This window comes from Bipolaris zeicola, assembly GCF_000523435.1.
Source record: "Bipolaris zeicola 26-R-13 unplaced genomic scaffold scaffold_29, whole genome shotgun sequence".
NCBI lineage: Eukaryota > Fungi > Ascomycota > Dothideomycetes > Pleosporales > Pleosporaceae > Bipolaris > Bipolaris zeicola.
Window position 1 is genome coordinate 30300 of NW_006912078.1, and position 18610 is coordinate 48909.

General features: G+C 52.8%; 9 protein-coding genes across 9 annotated transcripts; 2 read left to right on the top strand and 7 right to left on the bottom strand.

Moving 5' to 3' along the window:
* Positions 1-475: 475 nt before the first annotated feature.
* On the bottom strand, positions 476-850 carry COCCADRAFT_24058 (uncharacterized protein; the record flags this gene model as incomplete). The annotated part of the gene is made up of 1 exon (XM_007711408.1): positions 476-850. One exon carries the CDS (start codon positions 848-850, stop codon positions 476-478), a length of 375 nt encoding a protein of 124 aa, XP_007709598.1.
* A 659-nt stretch (positions 851-1509) lies between these two features.
* COCCADRAFT_34477 (uncharacterized protein) lies at positions 1510-4887 on the top strand (the record flags this gene model as incomplete). The annotated part of the gene is made up of 4 exons (XM_007711424.1): positions 1510-1591; positions 1642-4062; positions 4122-4230; positions 4284-4887. 4 exons carry the CDS (start codon positions 1510-1512, stop codon positions 4885-4887), a joined length of 3216 nt encoding a protein of 1071 aa, XP_007709614.1.
* Positions 4888-4966: 79 nt separating this feature from the next.
* COCCADRAFT_89043 (uncharacterized protein) lies at positions 4967-5218 on the bottom strand (the record flags this gene model as incomplete). The annotated part of the gene is made up of 1 exon (XM_007711447.1): positions 4967-5218. One exon carries the CDS (start codon positions 5216-5218, stop codon positions 4967-4969), a length of 252 nt encoding a protein of 83 aa, XP_007709637.1.
* A 427-nt stretch (positions 5219-5645) lies between these two features.
* Positions 5646-8192, top strand: COCCADRAFT_89107 (uncharacterized protein; the record flags this gene model as incomplete). The annotated part of the gene is made up of 2 exons (XM_007711448.1): positions 5646-5990; positions 6030-8192. 2 exons carry the CDS (start codon positions 5646-5648, stop codon positions 8190-8192), a joined length of 2508 nt encoding a protein of 835 aa, XP_007709638.1.
* Positions 8193-8567: 375 nt separating this feature from the next.
* Positions 8568-9056, bottom strand: COCCADRAFT_89225 (uncharacterized protein; the record flags this gene model as incomplete). Its single annotated transcript, XM_007711449.1, has 2 exons — positions 8568-8883; positions 8953-9056. Coding segments are annotated over 2 exons (420 nt in total), but the record flags the coding sequence as incomplete, so codon positions are not given.
* A 602-nt stretch (positions 9057-9658) lies between these two features.
* Positions 9659-10450, bottom strand: COCCADRAFT_89176 (uncharacterized protein; the record flags this gene model as incomplete). The annotated part of the gene is made up of 1 exon (XM_007711450.1): positions 9659-10450. The coding sequence occupies one exon, from the start codon at positions 10448-10450 to the stop codon at positions 9659-9661; it is 792 nt and encodes a 263-aa protein (XP_007709640.1).
* A 1304-nt stretch (positions 10451-11754) lies between these two features.
* Positions 11755-13387, bottom strand: COCCADRAFT_89217 (uncharacterized protein; the record flags this gene model as incomplete). The annotated part of the gene is made up of 2 exons (XM_007711451.1): positions 11755-13101; positions 13154-13387. 2 exons carry the CDS (start codon positions 13385-13387, stop codon positions 11755-11757), a joined length of 1581 nt encoding a protein of 526 aa, XP_007709641.1.
* A 2104-nt stretch (positions 13388-15491) lies between these two features.
* COCCADRAFT_34482 (uncharacterized protein) lies at positions 15492-16010 on the bottom strand (the record flags this gene model as incomplete). The annotated part of the gene is made up of 1 exon (XM_007711425.1): positions 15492-16010. The coding sequence occupies one exon, from the start codon at positions 16008-16010 to the stop codon at positions 15492-15494; it is 519 nt and encodes a 172-aa protein (XP_007709615.1).
* A 664-nt stretch (positions 16011-16674) lies between these two features.
* On the bottom strand, positions 16675-18161 carry COCCADRAFT_34483 (uncharacterized protein; the record flags this gene model as incomplete). Its single annotated transcript, XM_007711426.1, has 3 exons — positions 16675-17690; positions 17741-17960; positions 18009-18161. 3 exons carry the CDS (start codon positions 18159-18161, stop codon positions 16675-16677), a joined length of 1389 nt encoding a protein of 462 aa, XP_007709616.1.
* Positions 18162-18610: the final 449 nt, after the last annotated feature.

The following is an 18610-nucleotide window of genomic DNA, read 5'->3' on the forward strand; positions in this document are numbered from 1 at the left end:
GAAGTTTTCTTCCCCCTTCTCCGTGACGATGCGGAAACGCTCTCCAGAGAAGGGGGTTTGGGCACATGTTTTTGCGTTGATGAAGCTTGCTTCTCCGCTCGCATGTGTCGGTGTTTTTGATTTCACATTTGGTTCTTTTCTCTTTCAATATACCCAGCCAATATGTATTTCTTTGTGTTTATTTGTCTTGTGTTACTGCTCTCTCTTGCGGGCTGCGCGTTGGATCGATATCCCCTCATCGCAAAGTTTGACAGTGAAGCTCTGCAGACGACCACCCCTACGTCAAACCTACATGCAGTCTCCTTGTCTCCTGAGACTACATGTGCGTCGTCTGTAGTGTCTTTCCATCAAATGATGAGGTTTGTGTATATCTCCTTGAGTATGTCTGTTCCCGAGGTCCCTTACGCCCGATTCTCTGTTCAGCCCTCCTACTTTCTATTTCCTTTGGCCAACATTGCTACGCCTCGACGCTGCATCACCGCCGCAACGCGCCTCGCCGTGGCTTGCCCGCTTGCCGCGCTGCACAGGTGACCTCTTGGCGTACATGGTGTTGTCGTCCAAAGACGCAATAGAGTAGCGATGTGTGCTGAATATGATCCGGCAATATGTTGGATATGACTCGCTCATTCGCCACGCCTCTCTCTCTCCCATTCAACCCACCGGCCCACTTCTGGAATTTGTATGCTTTGCACCCGTTGCTTGCGGCTGTTGCTGGGGGGAGAAAGAGAGAGGTTGATGTGCTGATTGGTAACAAGCGTTGTGCTTTCCTCCCATTTTCCTTACTTTCAATGTTTTTCGAGAGGACCGCGTTGGGAGATTGGGGAAATGTGTTGACGTTGAAAGTCGACATTTTTGTGTTTGTGTACGGGTGGAAGCATCCTCGTCCCTCTGGATGAAGGGTTGGTTTTTGCGTTCTTTTGAACGCCGCCTGAGTTGATCCTGTGAGGCGCTTGCGCCCGGGACTTGTTTATGCATGCGTTTTAGGGACGGCGGTGGCGGCGAATGGCCCTTGGATGTGCCCACTCGAGTGGCGTGTCAGCGGGTGTGAAAATGGGGGAGATGATATAGAATGGCAAGTGCTCTCCTTCATCGTGTACTCCAGAGTTTCTGATTAAAGTCACTTTACACATATCCACACTCGCTCATGCAGCAACACCCACTCTCATTCTGTTCGCCGCTCTACTGTGCCCATTAATCGGGCAGAGCACCTTAGTTAGATTAGGTAGAATACCAATACAAGTATCTGGTCTCAAAATTATCCTTCTTTGTTATACTTCTAGATTCTATTCAATCAGCTATCGGAACAAGACCCGGTGTGTATGCAGTATGCTCGAGTGATGTGGCTGCACGTGGCTGGACCCTGGTCAAAGCTCCGTGGCCATGACGATGGACCGCCCAGCTCAGGCGCACGCCGGCACTGCCCATGAAGCTCTCGGTGCGCGCAACAGCAGTCGCATAGCAGCGACAACATCCGGGTCCAATGAATCAACCCTTGGAATAATAGCCACCATGCTCTCTGCCTTCACTGCCCGGCCTATTGTCGAGCTTAAACAGCGCGACAAGTCCAAGATCGAATCGATCCTCGCATATGGTAGAGCGTGCCTCTATACAGCATTTGGTCCACTTGGCTAACAATACAAGGCGATCGCGTGCTTGTTGGACTCAACACGGGTTCCTTGCGCATATACCGTGTAAACGACCAGGCCGAAGACGTCGAAGCCGAGCAGCAGCAGAATGGTGACCAGAACGGCCAACCGCAGCAGCCCCCGACACCGAAGCCCAAGCCTGCGGACCTTCTCCGCGAAGAAGAGAAGTTCTCGCGCCGACCCATCCAGCAGCTAGCCATCATCAAGGAAGCCAACATTCTCGTCTCGCTGTCGGACAACTATGTCTCGATACACGACATCCAAACGTATGCGCTGCAGGAGAAGTTGGAGAAGACACGAGGCGCCACTACGTTTGCTGCGGCTAGCAACATTGTCAAGGATCCATCGACTGGGATCCCGTCGATTGTGAGCCATTTGGCTGTTGCGGTGAAGCGAAAGATTATACTATGGACGTGGCAGGACATGGAGTTGACGGGCGATGCCGTGGAGATATCACTGATTGCGTCGGTCAAGAGCTTGACGTGGGCTACCGGCACCAAAATTGTCGCTGGCATGGACCCCGGCTTCGTCATGGTCGATATTGAGACACAAGAGGTACAAGACATCATCAAGCCAGGTGCACTTGCAGAGAATGGAAGTCAGGGCGGGGCACGCTTTGGCGCAGTATCATCTTCGGGCATGGGATACATGGGCATGGGCAGCTGGGTGCCGAAGCCTCTGGCAACACGACTTGGAGAGGGGGAGATGCTGTTGGCCAAGGATGTCAACAGCTTGTTTATCGACACGGATGGCAACGCCCTTGACAAGCGGCAGGTGCCCTGGCAAACTGCCCCTGAGACTATTGCCTACTCGTACCCATACATGCTTACCCTCCAACCGCCTTCAAAGGGAAGTTTGGAAATCAGGAATCCGGATACACTTAACTTGCTACAACTCATCCCATTGCCCAACGCCAACTTCCTCCATGTACCCCAACCTAACATTAGTCTGGCCCATGCGGGTAAAGGTTTCTTGGTCGCCAGTGATCGATGCATATGGCGAATGGGAGCGCAGAGTTATGAGACGCAGATTGATGAACTAGTCGCTAATGGACGCTATGACGAGGCGTTGAGTCTTCTCAATATGCTCGAAGACACTCTGCTTCTGGACAAAGAAGAAAGAATACGGGAGATTCAGATACTCAAAGCACAAGCATTGTTTGATCTGAAAAAGTACCGCGAGGCAATGGAGCTCTTCATTGACGCAAAAGCACCGCCTGAGCGCGTCATTGCTCTGTATCCAAGATCGATTGCTGGAAACCTGGCGCCGGAGGAGAGCGTCAAGGGCGATGGAAGCGTTACAGAGGAGGATGAAACAAACGGGGAGAAGCCTGCAGAGGAATCTGAAGAAACTACGGCTCCTGCTGCAGCAACGATTGGGCGGTCGATGATGGGCCGATTTGGTGTTGGTGGGCACAAGAAGGTCGACTCAGACACTGCCTCTATCCGGGCTGGTGCTGTCAAAGAAGAGGCAGCAGCGGAAAAGGGTAGTATCAAGAAGAGGACAACAGATCCAGCACAGACCGACAAAGCAGTGTCGGAGAAGGAGTTCAAAGACTCTGTACGTGCGTTACAGTCATTCCTTACACAATGCCGTGTGCAAATTAAGCGCTACATTGACACAGAGGGGAACTTGAAAGAGCCCCTGCCTACGCCTAGCGGTAGCCAACTGGAGGCTGAGAAGCCGCCTTTCCACATTTTCATCGAAGAAACTTCACTGCAGGGCCCGGTAGACTGGAAGGCCAAGCTGCTTGAAGTGGCGCAGCTGGTAGACACGACACTGTTCCGGGCATACATGATTGCAAATCCCAGTGTAGCAGGCTCGCTGTTCCGCCTGCCCAACTTTTGCGAGCCGGATGTCGTCCAGGAGAAGCTGTACGAGACGGGCCGGTACGCGGATCTGATTGACTTTTTGCACGGCAAGAAGCTGCATCGACAAGCACTGGAGTTGCTGGAGAAGTTTGGCAAGAACGAGGCGGACGAGGAGGTTTCGTCTGCGCTACAGGGACCACAACGTACGGTGGGCTACCTACAGGCGCTGCCTCCAGAGCTGATTGATCTTATTCTCGAGTATGCTGAATGGCCGCTACGAGTGAATCCCGAGCTCGGGATGGAAGTCTTCCTGGCGGATACGGAAAACGCGGAGACGCTGCCGAGAGACCGGGTTCTTGAGTTCTTGCAAAAGATTGATCTCAAACTGGCGGTTAGATATCTGGAGCATATTATCGAGGAGCTCAACGACCTCAATGTCGACTTTCACCAGCGGCTGGTCGACTTGCTGCTGGAAAGGCTTAAGCGTGGGGATTTCGCAAACGAGGAGGAGAAGGCGGATTGGAGGGAGAGATTGCAGACGTTTTTGAAGAAGGGCAATGCACAGTACAACCGGTATCGTGTGTTCCAGCAGCTTCCAGCTAACGGTATGTATTGTGGTTGGGAAATTGATATGGGATGCACAGAGACTGACAGGAACGATCAGATGCGGATTACTATGAAGCACGCGCCATTGTGTTGAGCAAGATGGGATCGCACAAACAAGCACTGGCAATCTATGTGTTCCAGCTGAAGGACTACAAGAAAGCCGAGGAGTAAGTCTAGATATGGAACTTGCAATGACTACAAAAAACTAAACATGTTGTAGATACTGCAACCAAGTCTACACAGCATCACCATCGTCTCTCCCATCCAACCAATCGCCAAAAATCGGATCACCACAAATTGGATCAAACATTCAAGGGACGATTGAAGACACTGAGCTGTCGATATATCACGTGCTCCTATCCCTGTATCTTTCGCCGCCACCTCCGCACCAACCCAATTGGCCTCCTGCTCTCGAACTGCTCTCTAAGCACGGCGCACGACTCCCAGCAGCGACAACTCTGGACCTGATCCCGCCTAGTTTGCCCGTCAAAGACTTGGAGTCGTACTTCTTTGGTCGGATCCGCAATGCGAACTCGCTTCTCAACGAAGAGCGCATTGTTTCGCGGCTGCGGGGGGTGGAAAAGGTGGCAGTCGAGGCAGCAATGCTACTTGGAAACGACAACAAGGTGGACCAGTACGGACGCAAGGTGCCGGGTGGATTGAACAGACGAGTGGTGATTGACGGGGACCGGCATTGTGCCGTCTGCCACAAGCGGTTTGGTGGAAGTGCGATTCGCGTGTTCCCAGACAACAGCGTGGTGCACAGCGGGTGCATGCGGGGCAGCGTGGGCAAGAGAACGACCGGGGCGGCGGGATGGCGGTGATGGCGTGTGGAAGGCCTGTATGGATAGTATATACCCATGAATCGAATAGCAATTGTCTTGGATATGTTTGTGTGCGGGCTCAGTCGTCGTCGACCACCTCCTCACCATACGTCTCCTCGTCCTTTGCATCGTCGGCAGCCTTGTCGTCTGCCATTTTCTGGGTGAGGAAATCGTTGACGTCTTTTTGCATGGTTTTCATCGCCGATGCGAGCGCAGCCAGGTATGCGACGCGGTCGGCAGTCGAGGGTGGTGAAGCCAGGGCGGGGAGATCGGAGGAAAAGGAGTGGGAAGGGGATGTGGGTGAGGCGTAGGTTGCTGTGAGGGCGGGCATTTTTGATGTCGGGGGGGGAGGGATATGTGCAGGAGGTGGTGCTGGTGGTGAAGGAGGAGAATGACACAGCCAAGGGCGGGGCGTGTGCGTGTGTGAGTGGAGGAGGGCTAGCGGGCCATGGAACAACGGGAGTGTGAATCGACGTCGACTGTTCTGCTAACCCACCCACTTGCTTTCCCGTCCCCTCGATGCTGCTGGCACACGGCACCGCCTGCATCTGCTACGCTCCCCGTCCCCATGCCGGCCATGCGAGCGCTGGAATAGGAGCTCCGATTGCCAGGCGCCCTCCCTCGACATCGATCCGTATAGCATCCATTCGCGCATCTGCATCCACGCCATACGCCGTTGCCGTTACCTGACCTTCCCTGCAAGCCGCAGCAGCCACAGGGTCGCAAAAGCAACCCACCCGCTGCTATCGCCGCCCACCATGCCCTCGTCTTCTCCCCCGCCAGCAACGCCCATTGTCCGCCGCCCTGTCTCTCTCGACGAGTCCGACTCGGACGGCCCTTACGCGACCCAGCAGCAGCAACAACAGCGACGCGCTCCCCTGCCCGCCTCGGTCCTCTCGCCCTCGTCGCTCAAGTCGCCCACATCTACAACAGAGTCGCGCACTGCTGGCCAGCTCCCTGCCCACAACTATTCACGTCCCGCCATTACGCGCGATGCTGCCCCGAGCCAGCCTCACGCTGCCAGCGCGCACCTAGGCCACCGGCCACGCCAGCGGTCCCAGGGCTACTTCGAGCCCAGCCTGAGCTCCATGAAGGAGAGCCCGGTGCGCGAGAGGGATGCCGCCATGGCCCCGCAGAGCCAGCTCACTGCCTCGCAGATCGCCGCCCAAGCCGCATACGCCCAGAATCCCCAGCATTACCGCAAGCGCTCCACCACCATTCCCGCCTCCTCAGACGCCGCGCCCACGGAACGCTCTCAGCCCCAGAGTCCCCCGGCCGCCCCTGCCCAGGGCATGACCTTCCGCACCAATGGCGTCACTTATCCAAACCCTGTCGCCGCAAGTAGAATGACGGCCACCACGGCCGCGAATGCTGCCTTTCCACGAAGCCCGCTGAACTCTCCTGGGGTCGAGGGTTCCCAGGCCCAGGCCCAGGCTCAGGCCCATGCCTCGCCCAAGCCCGCGTCAACACCAGATCTGTCCTCGCAGAAGCCAAAGGAAGGCAAGAGCAAGATGAAGCTGTTTTCTTCCAAGCCCAAGAACATCAAGGTCGACAATCGCGGAGAGAGCAAGCACCAGGCCCTACCTTCGCCTGGCAAGATTGGCATTGGCATTCACAGCTCCCAGGCCTTGAACCGCATGATGATGGCCGGCTCAACGACGAGTCTGATCGACTCGTCCACAACTAGTGCCAATGCTTCACTCTACTCTTCGGCCAACGCGTCCACATCGACTCTTGTTCCTCCGCGAAACGACTCCTTGCCTGAACGAAAAGAGGAAAAGCACAAGCATCATTTCTTGTCACGGCAAAAACATAAGCTGAAAGATGGAGATAGCTTTGCTCTTCCTCTCTCGTCAGCCAGCAGTAATTCCAAGCCCACTAACCCAAGTGCGCCCGAACCCCTGTATTCATTCGCAGCGCCCTCATCGCCAGGACACTCGAGTACATTTGCGAGTTCGGTCACGGGTTTGGATCTAAGGCACGGCGGACGTCACTTGCGACGGGCAAAGAAGGAAGAAAAAGCGGCGGCATTTTTGGATGCGCAGTTGGAGCCGCCGCATAGAGAGCGCAACCAGTCTTTCAGCATAGAAAGATCCGAGTGGCCATTGCTAGCAGGCACCATAACGACGACATCAAATCTCTCTACCCCTGGACAGGCCCTATCACATACATCGGAAATGTCTCATTTGGGGAGCGCATTTGGTATACACGGTTTGTCGCCGGACGATGCGTGGCCGTTGTTGAAAGCAAGGGTGTTGTTGATATTTGAAGGCGAAGACCCGCGGCCTCCTGTTGAAGATTTCAACGCTCTAGTCACTGTTCACATTAAGCGCTGTATCCACAAGCGCTCTCCTATTATTCTTATTGAAGATCTCAATGAGCTTCTTCAAACTGGCTTTGGCTCATTGGACCAAACCCTGCGACATGTTCCTGATGACAGGTTGATTCCGCATCTCGTTGAGATGTGGCTTGTTGTATTCACCACCATACTACCTTTTCTCCAGGCTGTTTTTCTCCCTCTGGACATGGAGTTTAGAGGCTCTGGCATCATGACATCGGCCCAAGCGGCCGAATTCTGGGGCGTCATGCTCCCTGACGAAATGAACACCAAGAGCCCAAATCATAAGAATATACCCATACTCGGCGAACTCGAAGTCCGCCGCATGACCCTTCTCATGTTCCGCGATATCGTCATTCTACCGCGCTATGAAGCGCTTATGGCAATCTTTTCACGACTCTCGCTGGAAAACCTAAACGCAGGTCTCGAGTCGCCCTCACCTATACCCCACGATACCCGTCCCGGCACCGCCGGAAGCGCAAACGATGTACAACTGAGTAGTCTCAACTCTACTAGCCAGAGTAGTGGCGGTTACCTCGAATCAACCACAAGCATCACTTCCTCAACCTTTGCCAGCACCCGCTCCCGCGCAACCTCAAACACATCCGCCGGCTCCTTTTCTTCGAACCCCTCACAGCACCCTCCCACAGTCGCCCACTTGTATCCCCCGCCTACCTCGCACACCCAAAATATGCCACCAGCTGCACTTCGCCAACAACCCATGGACAGCACTAAAGTTACTGAGACAGTGGGTCGCATGCTGCAATGCGTCTCTGTGCTCGTCAGTCTGCAGAGTAGCGATGATGCGCAGGAAAAGATTGGGCGGCTGAATAAAGAACTCAAGTATAATTGGCTGGGTAGAGGTCGTACGGGTCGACAGAGACAAGGGTTTGTGGGGCCGAGGAGTAGAGGCGGAGGTCTGAATTTAGCGGCAGGGGGTGTTAGTATCCCTGGTGTTGGGGCTTGATTTTGTTTTTGTTTTCTTCTTCTTTTTTTTTGGATTACTTGTTTGTTTTGGGAGGTGCGTGTGTGTGTGAGATAGAAGGGGTGGAAATGTGAATTAGATTCTGGTAGCGGCTTTGGTTTTTTTTTGGTTTTCTTGGTTTAACGGCGCTGCGACTTGGGGGGGGGTGGGTTGTATGTGTGTGTGCATGAATGGGCCAACAACTTGTACTCTTGTTTCTTTCTCATGCAAAAAAACCTCTTTTCTCTTCCTTTGCTCGGCGATTTCAAACAACTTGGATGTTCAGGATATATCCCCTCCCAACATTTTTCCTCTTCTACTTTACTACTACCTACAAACCTCGAAACCAAATGCAAAAGATTTACAAACCCCAAACTTTTACAACTTCGCCCTCTTCTCCTCCCGTCCCTTCAACCCCGCATGCTCCACCCGCATCCCCCTCGTAACAACATAAAACGCCATCCCTGCACTCCGCGTCGAAAACTCGACTTTTGACCCCACGTGGAAAAATGCAAAGTCCCCCGCTACCAAATGATGCGTGATACCCGTTGCACAGTCCAGCACGTCGATTTGTCCGCTGAGCACGTATTTGGATTCTTCAAATGTGTACGAGGCGGGTTTGGCAGGGCCCGCGGTGATTTTGTAGAAGCCCGAGGTTAGGGTTGTGGGGGTTGTGGTGGTGCGGGTGTGGGTTCTGAGTGTGGATTAGAGACTGGGGTGGATTGTGGGTGGGGGAAGAAGGGGAGGGGGAAAGGCTTAGTACGTGTGGAAATCTGCGACAGTGGCATTGTCGCCTTCGGGTAGGGCGATGAATTCGTAGCCTGCGCCTTTGATTATGGTAAGGGGGACGAGGGCGTCTGAGGACACTTTTGGGGGGAGAAGTCATTAGTTGGGGGGGGGGGGATTTTTTTTGTGAAGATGTCGATTTTGGACGACTCACTTTTTTTTTGATTTTCAGTTCTTGAATTCGTTTTTTTTTTACAGAGAGAGAGAGAAAGATTATCTGAGTGAATGCAATATATAAAGAGCTACCATATACTTTATTATAAAGAAACGAGAGATTATTTTTCCCAAGTAATACTTACGTTGAGTTATACTTCCCCCCCCCCTCACCCGCAGTGCATGCAATAGTTGCCCTAATCGGGCAAGCCGTGCCTGACTTCCCAGGTCAGGTTAGTACCGGCTCCACACACAATTACAACAACATCCACCGACTACTACACGGCATATAACAAACGAGCCCTCGCCATTCGACATTCACAAAGTACGAAACAAAAATAAAACAAAAACGGAAAACCCGGGTACCTCGCGGCCACTAGTAGTATACTTTACTAGTATCAAAGTTTCAATGCATTGTCGCAGCCAAGTCTATATGTCTAACTTGCCTATTCAGCCCTCCCCATGTAAAATGCATTTCCAAACATCCAAACACCCCCGTCAAACCATTTAATCTAAGCAAAACACCTTAATCAATCCCCATCCCGCTTCCTCAACAGCGGCATAGACGGCATTTTGCTCAGCCTCTTCGCTGCTCCACTCTTCTTCGCATCCGCCACTTCATGCAGCACCTCGCCCTTACCAGACTCGTGCGGTGCAAGGAAGGTATCAAACGTTATGTCTGGGTTTGGCTGGAACGAGACTTGGTGGGATAGTGGGCTGCGCACGCGCGAGGAGTCGGAGGGATGGCCCGGGGAGAGTGCGAGGGGGGATATGCGACGATGGTAGCTGCTTGAGGAAGTTCGATGCGTGGGGCGGTGCGAGAAGTAGTCGCTGCTGCTGCTGCTTGGGCGGGGGTGTCGTGGTGAGGAGTGCTCTGTTGCGTTATTATCGAGTGCGAGGGATGGGGTTGATAGACTCCTTGAGGGCGATGAGCTAGTGGAACGCTGGCCGTGAGTCGACTGTGTGCAGGTCGACTCTTGGTATTCCTTGCCTTTGTCAGTTGTAATTTTGATACGCGGTACGTGGAATAGGCCACGCACCTTGTCTAGCACCTTGTCTTTCACTTTCGCTTTCGGTATCGCACGCTGGCTGTATTGCTTGCCGTGCTCGATATCGGCAAGTGCATTCATCTTTTCGACTTTGGGCATTACTTGGGGAATGAGGCTTCTGCGAGATTCGTGATGGCGGACTAGATCCCAGCCTGTCCATTGTTTGAGGTTGTGGTTCTCTTCGCCGTGAATGAGGATATGCTTGTCCTCCTTCGATAGGGCGGTGGCGTAGTAGCGCGGTACCTTGGGCATGTAGTCTACAGGAAACGCCATGAATGGCAATTGAGACTCATGGGGTTGTGTTTTAGCAAAAGGCTGATGTTTGTCGTTTGTACAAGAGTTAGCAGTGCTGTTAGCCCCGAGTGAAATCAATGGGTGAGCATCGAGTGGTGCAATCAAGGCATGTGAGCCATCACACTCTCGTGAAGTCGTGGTAAGACTAGAGGAAGCGGCGTCTGAGGTGTCTACTGTTTGCAGCCAATCCTCGATTCGACAACATTTGCTACTCATCCGCTCCAGTGCACCCGGCGAGATAGACATTGCATGTAACTACCTCTGCTAAATCAAGAAGAGTATTTTCGCAACTTGCACCTACAGAAAAAAAATGAAATCTACATATTATAGCCCCAAGTCGTCACACTGTAGAAGTGATAGGTCCGCACAATGTCTGCACAATGATTGCAACATAAAAAACCGTATTACTTCGAGTGTGCACAGTATGTATTCTAGATGCTTTCCATAAGCACTAGCAGTGCTATCTATGTATTATATGTTCCTCCATTACAGTAGTACCTTACCACTTTTGGTATAAAGTGGTACCAAGCGCGGCGATGAACCGCAGCTACCCCACAATGTTCTAAGGGTCAAACTACTCTTACATCTCCAACAAATGAAAATAGGGCTGTTTGACTTATAAGTCGTCTTCTTATCCAAGGTCCCGGGTAATCTAATGCAAATCTCTTCGAGCAATGAAGGAAACATTGCTTTCTCGTTGCCTTCCTCCTCATCATTCTGTATACTCTCGACGCAAAAACATCGAGTTTAACGGTTGAGTGTTACTCTTAACCGATATATATAATCTTGTTGTCGCACTGGACAATAGCCATTGCCTTATCTTGGTGCGTATACGAATGATCGGGTGCAGTAAAGTCTTCATATGGACTCTGCAGATCTGAATGGGGGGTAGGAGGGTGCCAAATTCCCAAGGGAGAGGCGTGGATTTAATCCAAAAGGCACTGACGATCGAGTCGTACGGTATGAATAGGGTATATTATTATCGCAGTCCGCGTGTGTTCAAATTACGATCCACTGGAGCGAGCTCAGTGTGATAGAAGCAAAAATCAAAGATGTTAGTGAAAATGGTGCGTTCCGGATTCCATAAGAGCCGGCGGGAGGTGAGGAAGGAGAGCTAGCAGAAGATCCAGGGGAAGAGCCAGGGGAAGAGCCAGAGCCAGATCCAGAGACGGGGGCAGAAGGAGAAGAAGGGGTGGCAGGTGTAGAGGAGCTACCGCCGTTGGCAGTGGGTCTGTAACGTCCGTTAGCATTTGCGTTTCCCAGAAAACAAACATGACAACGACTTACTGTTTCAAGTGTAGCCCAAGAGAATCAACATCATCACATCGCTTCTGCTCCACCTCGGAAACCTTTTCCATCGCCACATTGTTGTCATCATTGAAAACCAATCTCTTTGGATCCTTGGCATCATATGGCTCCCAGTTAGGACTCTTCAACTCCGAGCCTTTGGCGACAAGGAACTCTGCCGCAAACTTGTTCGGATCATAGGTCCTGATGAACGACGCCCAGTAAGCTTGCACAAACACACCAGCAGCAGTGGTAGCATTGTTCCAGATGGGCAGCAACTCGCCAACGTGCGACGCTGTTCCGACGTTCCACCTGTAGTGCCATGTAGAGTGCTCCTTGTCGCTAGCAAATGTAGCAGAAATGTTGAGTCCAGGACAGGCGTATCGAATTGCGCCATAGATGTCAGCCGTGACCGCTCTCCAGCGGTCACTGTTACCGGCGGCAATAGCAGTGTCAGAGCCCCAAATCCGACTGATGGTGCTCCACTTCATGCCAGGATAGTTATCAGTCAAGAAGCTTTCTGCCTTGGCTACCGAGACAATGTTTTGGGGTGTGAAGTTGATGCCGTCGTGCGTGGCGGTACCGAAAATGGTGGGCACATGGACGTAGTGACCGGCCCTTAGTTCGTTGAAGGTGAAATCCTTGATGAAATCGCCATCGATTGTGGGGTTCCAGAAGTATACAGGTGGGCCACCGCCGCCAGGAAAGGGTTTCTGCAGTGTGCGCACAGCCTTCTGGAACTGGACAGTATCCATGCTGGCCATGCAGTTGATGTCCTTGCAGCCTGTTGCGCCAAGCAGTTCGTTAAATTGCCACTGGCTATCCTTGACGTCACGCAGAGATGGGAAAGCTGCAGACTCGGCAGCAGCAGCATGGAAGAGACCATCGTCCCGACCGCCATAGGCTGTAAGTTGGAACACGACGGAGCCTCCACCAGCGCTTGCGCCTCCAATCGTCACATGCTTAGGATCACCTCCGAATTGCTGGATGTGAGCTTGTACCCATTTGAGGGCTTGTCTCTGATCTTTGAGTCCGTTGTTCAGGCTGAAGTTCTGGTTTGTCGCAATCTCATCTGAGGCCAAGAAACCATATGGACCCACACGGTAGTTGAAGTTTACAACGACGATTCCGTTGCCAGCAGCATCAATCAGGTCCGCACCATTGTAGTCTGCGTTGCCATTCATGCTGAAGCCACCGCCCTGGATGAAGACATAGACGGGCAAGTTGCTCGTGTCATTTGCTGTGCCGGGTGAGAAGACGTTAACAAAGAGGCAATCTTCGCCATGAGTTCCTCCAGTCTCAGCGTTGAGGTCGCTCCTGGTTCCGATGCACAAGGGTCCAAACTATCATTCTGTCAGCTTGCCTGTCAGATCACGATGTAAGAAAATGGCGTACCGATGAGGCATCTACGATGCCCTCTTCCTTGACTGGATCTTGTGGAGCAGCGAATCGCAGACCCTCTTGCCGCGAGGGGCTGCGGGCAAATCGCATGCCAGCCCAGCGCATGACGCCATTGCCGATACTTTTTCCGCGGTACTTTGCATATCCAAGATCGACGACATCATCCAGGGCAAGAGCGCTGTGGAAGAAGAAGGCCACACAAAGCAGCAGGCGCAATATTGTTGTCATTGTTGTTGCTGTTGCTACTGCTGTTGTGGTGCGAAGAAAGGGAGCGAGGCCAGTCAAAAGACAAAGGATATCCCAAATAAGGTGCCCGTGTTCGGCGATATCCTTGCCAATGATGCCGAATAGACGCGGGTCCCCGGCGGTGGTGACAATGCTATAACGCAGGGGGACTAGGAGTTGTAGATCTTTTTTAGATAGGAGGGAAGAAACAGGCAAAAAAGAAAACGGGTGACAACATCAGAGAGTCATATAGGGGAATTGTGACGAAGAGACTGGTAGTGACCGAGGCGTTAGCAAGCCATTGGCGGGGCGTGAGATTTCAGACGGACGCTATAGTGAATGCAACATACCATGGGCACGGATTATTTTGATATTGGCGTTGGCACACACGAACACGAGGGTGGCTGAGCCGAAGACTTTGTAGTCGGCTGCAGATGTACAGGCAATGGACGAGTCGAGACGCCCGTACGCAGCTCCGCTAATGCAAAACAGTACATCTTGTCAAGGGCAGTTCCAGTCGTGGCGGCACCGCGCTAACCCGCGATGCCGGAATTCAGGAGCCAGACCCGGGGGGTTGTGAGGTGTTGTGACAAGACGGTTTGCTGCGCGTTGTATGCATGAGGCTGAAGCAGCCAGGCACTCCTGGGTTAGGCGCTGCAGGGCCGCTGGTGTCAGACTAGGATAATTTACCGACAACAAATAGCGTGAGCTGACAGTTCAATTACACCGAGAAAACACCACGAGCACCAACGAGAGCCCGAGATGCGTATACCGCAAAGTAAGACGACTACTACGGGAGCACACATCCGTGATCAACACCGTTTGGGTGTGTCAAGAGCCTGGGGATTCAATAGTTCATGCCCACGTTCTGACGCCTCTCAGGGGAAAAGCGGATAAAGGCGGGTGGGGTGTGGGATCTAGATGAGAGGGAGCAACACGCATTGGCTACTCCGAGGGCAGATAGTGTGGGAGAGATCTGCAGCGGACGGCTGGCAAAGACTCTGGCTGGCTGATCTGGGCACTATGTGGGACCTGCAACCCAAGTCGCGACCTGAAGCAAAAACATGATCGCTCCAGGGATGGGATTGCTGGCGAGACGAATAGAGTGTTTCGCCAATGTGCACATGGCGAGTGCTGCTGGGCTGCCTGAAACGTAACAGGAACACACAGGCATCCGAGTGCGGGTATAGATGCCATTCTAAGTGTGTAGAGTATTGTAAGTGAGTGTATACGCGCCCGAAATCCGAGGCATCCGAGAGAAATGAAAAAAAAGGGCGTGGGAAAGGGCCGGTCGTACGGAAATACGTATTTAGGTACGTGGGTGTGGGTATGTGTGTGAGAGAGAGAGGAAAAGAGGCTTTCGTGGGCCCCGAAAACCGAAAGGGGGCACGGGCCCAGACCATCGTGGTTAGGCAGCCACTATGCCACTAGCCAATGCTTAGCCACGGCTTCACGCTGCGCCACATGGCCTTCTCTGTACCGCTACCGCTGCCCCTATGCCGTTAGCATGAAACGGGCGCGCATGTCAGACTCGTCGGGTGCGCCTATTTGTCCCTGAGCTATTATACAAGCAGCAAAGGGTCGAGTAAAACGCTCTCTTCAAAGCGCCATCCTTGCGCACAAATGCCATAGTGTTAACCAAGCATCCCCCGCCCAAGCGACTCGCCTACTGCATCTGCTCGTCTATCGTCGGCTGGAACCCCCCAAAATAACTTCTCGTGTACCTACTCGACCCTCGTCTGGAACGCCCCGTTCCCGGAGTATTTCCCGCTCATGTCCACGTTCTGGAGCTCGCTCTTCTACTCGCCGCCACGTCATTCGCGCCTGCGTATGGCCTCGTGTATGCATGTCACACGTGCATTTCCACCTCACCTTGCTCTTTAGCTAAGTATGCACACTGATGGTTGACCTTTTTAACCTTTCCGGTGCGGACATGGGTACGCTTTGGGTCTACGAGCATACCACCTTGTGACTCAGCTTAGTATTGCTCCCAATTATGAATGACAATAGCTTTATCGACTAATTAATACTACGCTTACTTATATCTACTTGCATGTTGCACATCAGGTCATGCGTCAGATCCTCCATCCTTCATGGCTTTGCGCGATTAAAAGTCAGTCACCCTTCCATTGTAGCTCCAGTCGCTTGTGTGTCCCCATCTCAATGGCTCGTTCTTCGGTCCACCCACCTCTCCAGTCTTGGGGTTGACATCGCCCTCAAACTCGGGCGGTGCGCCTCTTCTCATGTTAGGATGAAACTCTTCTCCCTTTTTGATCTCTTTGCCATTCTCAAACCTGATCTCTGGCTCTGCCGATGAGTCGGGCGACTGATTGATTTGCGGCCGCGATGACGAAGAAGAAGAAGAGTCTGGCGATTGATTGATTTGCATGCGAATGTTTGCTTTGGACGACGGTGCCGCTGCTTCTTCCTCGCTTCCTCTTGGCGTGCTAAAGGCCCCAGTGCTTTGTTTTTGCAGCTTCTCAAAGATTTCCTGCTCCTCTTTGGGTAGGCGTGGGGGCGAAGGTCCAGAGCCAAATGGTGACTGTGCGGTGCGTGCAGACATGGCAAAAGAGCGCCTGGACAGCTGCCGAGGTAGGCGCACCAGAGCGCGCATCGCGGTAGGCATTGTAATAGGTAACGAGAAAGGCGTGGTTTGATATTTGTGATAGTAGTGACTTGCACCAAGGTTCTTGATGTATATATGTGCGTATAGCCGGTCGTGGTTGCGAAGAGTCAAAAGGCAAACAGCTTTTGTTCATGTAGCTTTGGGCATATAGCCGACGGAACCAATCGGAGCCGTTGAGTGGCAACGGAAGTCGTGTGTCCTTGGCAGAACCTGTTCTTGCCATCTGAACTCCTTCCGTAATACCCCGACAGTCTAAACGGTCCCTACATATTACTGTTGTGTGCAATCACAGCTCAAGAATATCCCTGTCCGTAGATCTAGCGTCCGATTCTATGACATCTTCTGTAATCATTCAGATCAAATCTCACCTAGTCACCCTTGCAAGTCGACATCTCCACTTGAATCAAGATATACTAACGTCTCCCCAAGGCTGCTCTATGTATTTACATATTACAATTTCACTGCCATGCATCACTACTATTCTTCCTCTTCTTTAGTAGGCCATGGTACAACTCATGTGCCGTAACATCGTATTATCCAGTGCAAATATCGTCTAGCCTTTTGATAACATAAAACAAACAAACACTGCTCCCTATGATTGAGGAACGCCTACCGTCCTCTGCATCCAAACGCCAGGGCTATTGTACAAACTACAACATAGCACCTACGAGATATACCCACTTGCCTGTCCCAATGCTTCTGCGCTTCTTCGTGCATCCAAGAACAGATCCTGGCACTCCTCTACGTCCTCAACTTCAATCTGCTTATTCTCCCGTCCATTCACCTCGGCCAGTACGCTGGCAGGCGCTAGCAATTGCAGCGCATACCGCAGACTGATTTTCTCGCCCAATGAGCTGACCTTGTCCTTTGCTGCCGGCGAGATGTTGAGCTTCTCCGTCGTAACGCGCGTAGTGATGATGGAGCTGATTTCTGCCGGACTGTACGGATGTGTGGGAATGATGAGGAGTCGTGCAAGTAAATCCGTTGGGATGCCATGGGCCGAAGGAGGCAGGTTTGTGCCGCCGCGAATGTGCGTGTTGCCACGGTTTGAAGCAAGAATAACGAGGGGCGAGAGGGGCGACTCAAGCGCGCGGTTGAGAAAGGTGAAAGCCTCGAGGTCAAGCATGTGAACCTCATCAATGAAGAGAACACCGGGTACTAGGTCGGCGATTCCCTGGTCGATGTACCTGTTGACAACTTTGTTGATCTCTAACCGCAGCTTCTCTGTAATCTCCGTCTTCTTTGGCTTCATGAGCTGACCCATCATGCTCATAATGTCCTGACCTCCCTGCGGCCGTGCATTTGCAACGTCCAAGTCGTGTAGGGTAACGTCTTGGACAATCTCCTTCTTCTTGTGCACGTCGCCCTTTGGTATAGGCACATACTCCTCTGCTTCGAGATCGAACTCGGTCGCGTAAGCGTCTGATCGGCCAACGCGCTTCACAGCGCCCGTGTTGGCTTCAATGTAGATGACATCGCCCAAGCGCACGCGCTCCTTCTGTATAGCCTCGTAAATGGATGGATCGAGTCGCAGCTTCTTTGTGCCCTTGGCAGACTTGAGCGTAATGAGGAGATGGGAGATGGTGCGGCCGTAGCCTCCGAGTGGATTCTCAGCTTCCTCTGGGGTGAGCTCGGTCACTTCACCTTCGTAGACTTCCTTTGTTTCCTTGACGCGCAGACCTGTGGCTGAGTGTTAGTGTGGCCGGAGGAAGAGGAAAAAAGATGCGCACCGATGGCCCTTCTGAAGTTCTCCATGAGCGCCTCTGTCTTCTTGACCTCCGCAGAGTAGATCTCACTGCCGACAATAGGGCAGAAGGGGACCTTTGTGCCGAGTTCCTGGCTTACGGCCAATGCCAGTGCAGTCTTGCCCGTTCCCGGTCCACCTGCGAGCAGCACAGCTCTACCAGACATCTTCTTTGCCTTGACAAGGTCGACGACCAGACCGCATGCCTGAGCGGGTTAGCGCCAAGATTGAGTAAACAGCGGGCCATCAAGTACCTCTCGAGCTGCAGCCTGGCCGATGAAGCCTCCGGCTGAGGTTGTCGCACGCCCATCACTTGACAGGCCTAGGCCTTTGATATGGGAATGCGCCGCGGTTCTTGAGGAGCGATCATGTGTGCTCTTAACTTCGCTGACCGGCACCGTTGTCATTTTGGCAGTCGCAGACTCAATTATGGTGTAGGTGAAACGGGTATGCTGAAACGAGGGCCGGTGTAGGTTGGACGGAGGGTGAGGGGGTGGCGTGAAGGGTGGATGTAGCTGGGCGCGTCGTGTTTGGCGTGTCTATGGAGCTCGAAGTTTTGGGCGAGACATGGGCAGTTCGCGAAAGGCACAGCTAGCGCGCCGACCGCTCAGCACTCACACGCACACACTCAAGTCAGGGCACCCGCTGATTCCCCACCCTCCACCTCCGCTTGCAGAGACAGAACAGCCACTATTCCCGGACAACACTCTCTCTTTCTCCCTCTCTCGCTCACTACATTGCAGCGTGTGCTTTTCTTGTGTTCTCTAAGCTATCGCCACTGCTTCTCCTAACTTAACTTTGTTTTCTGCATGCGTTGCCCCCCGACTGTCGAGCCCTCTGTCCCTCTCCCTGGCGC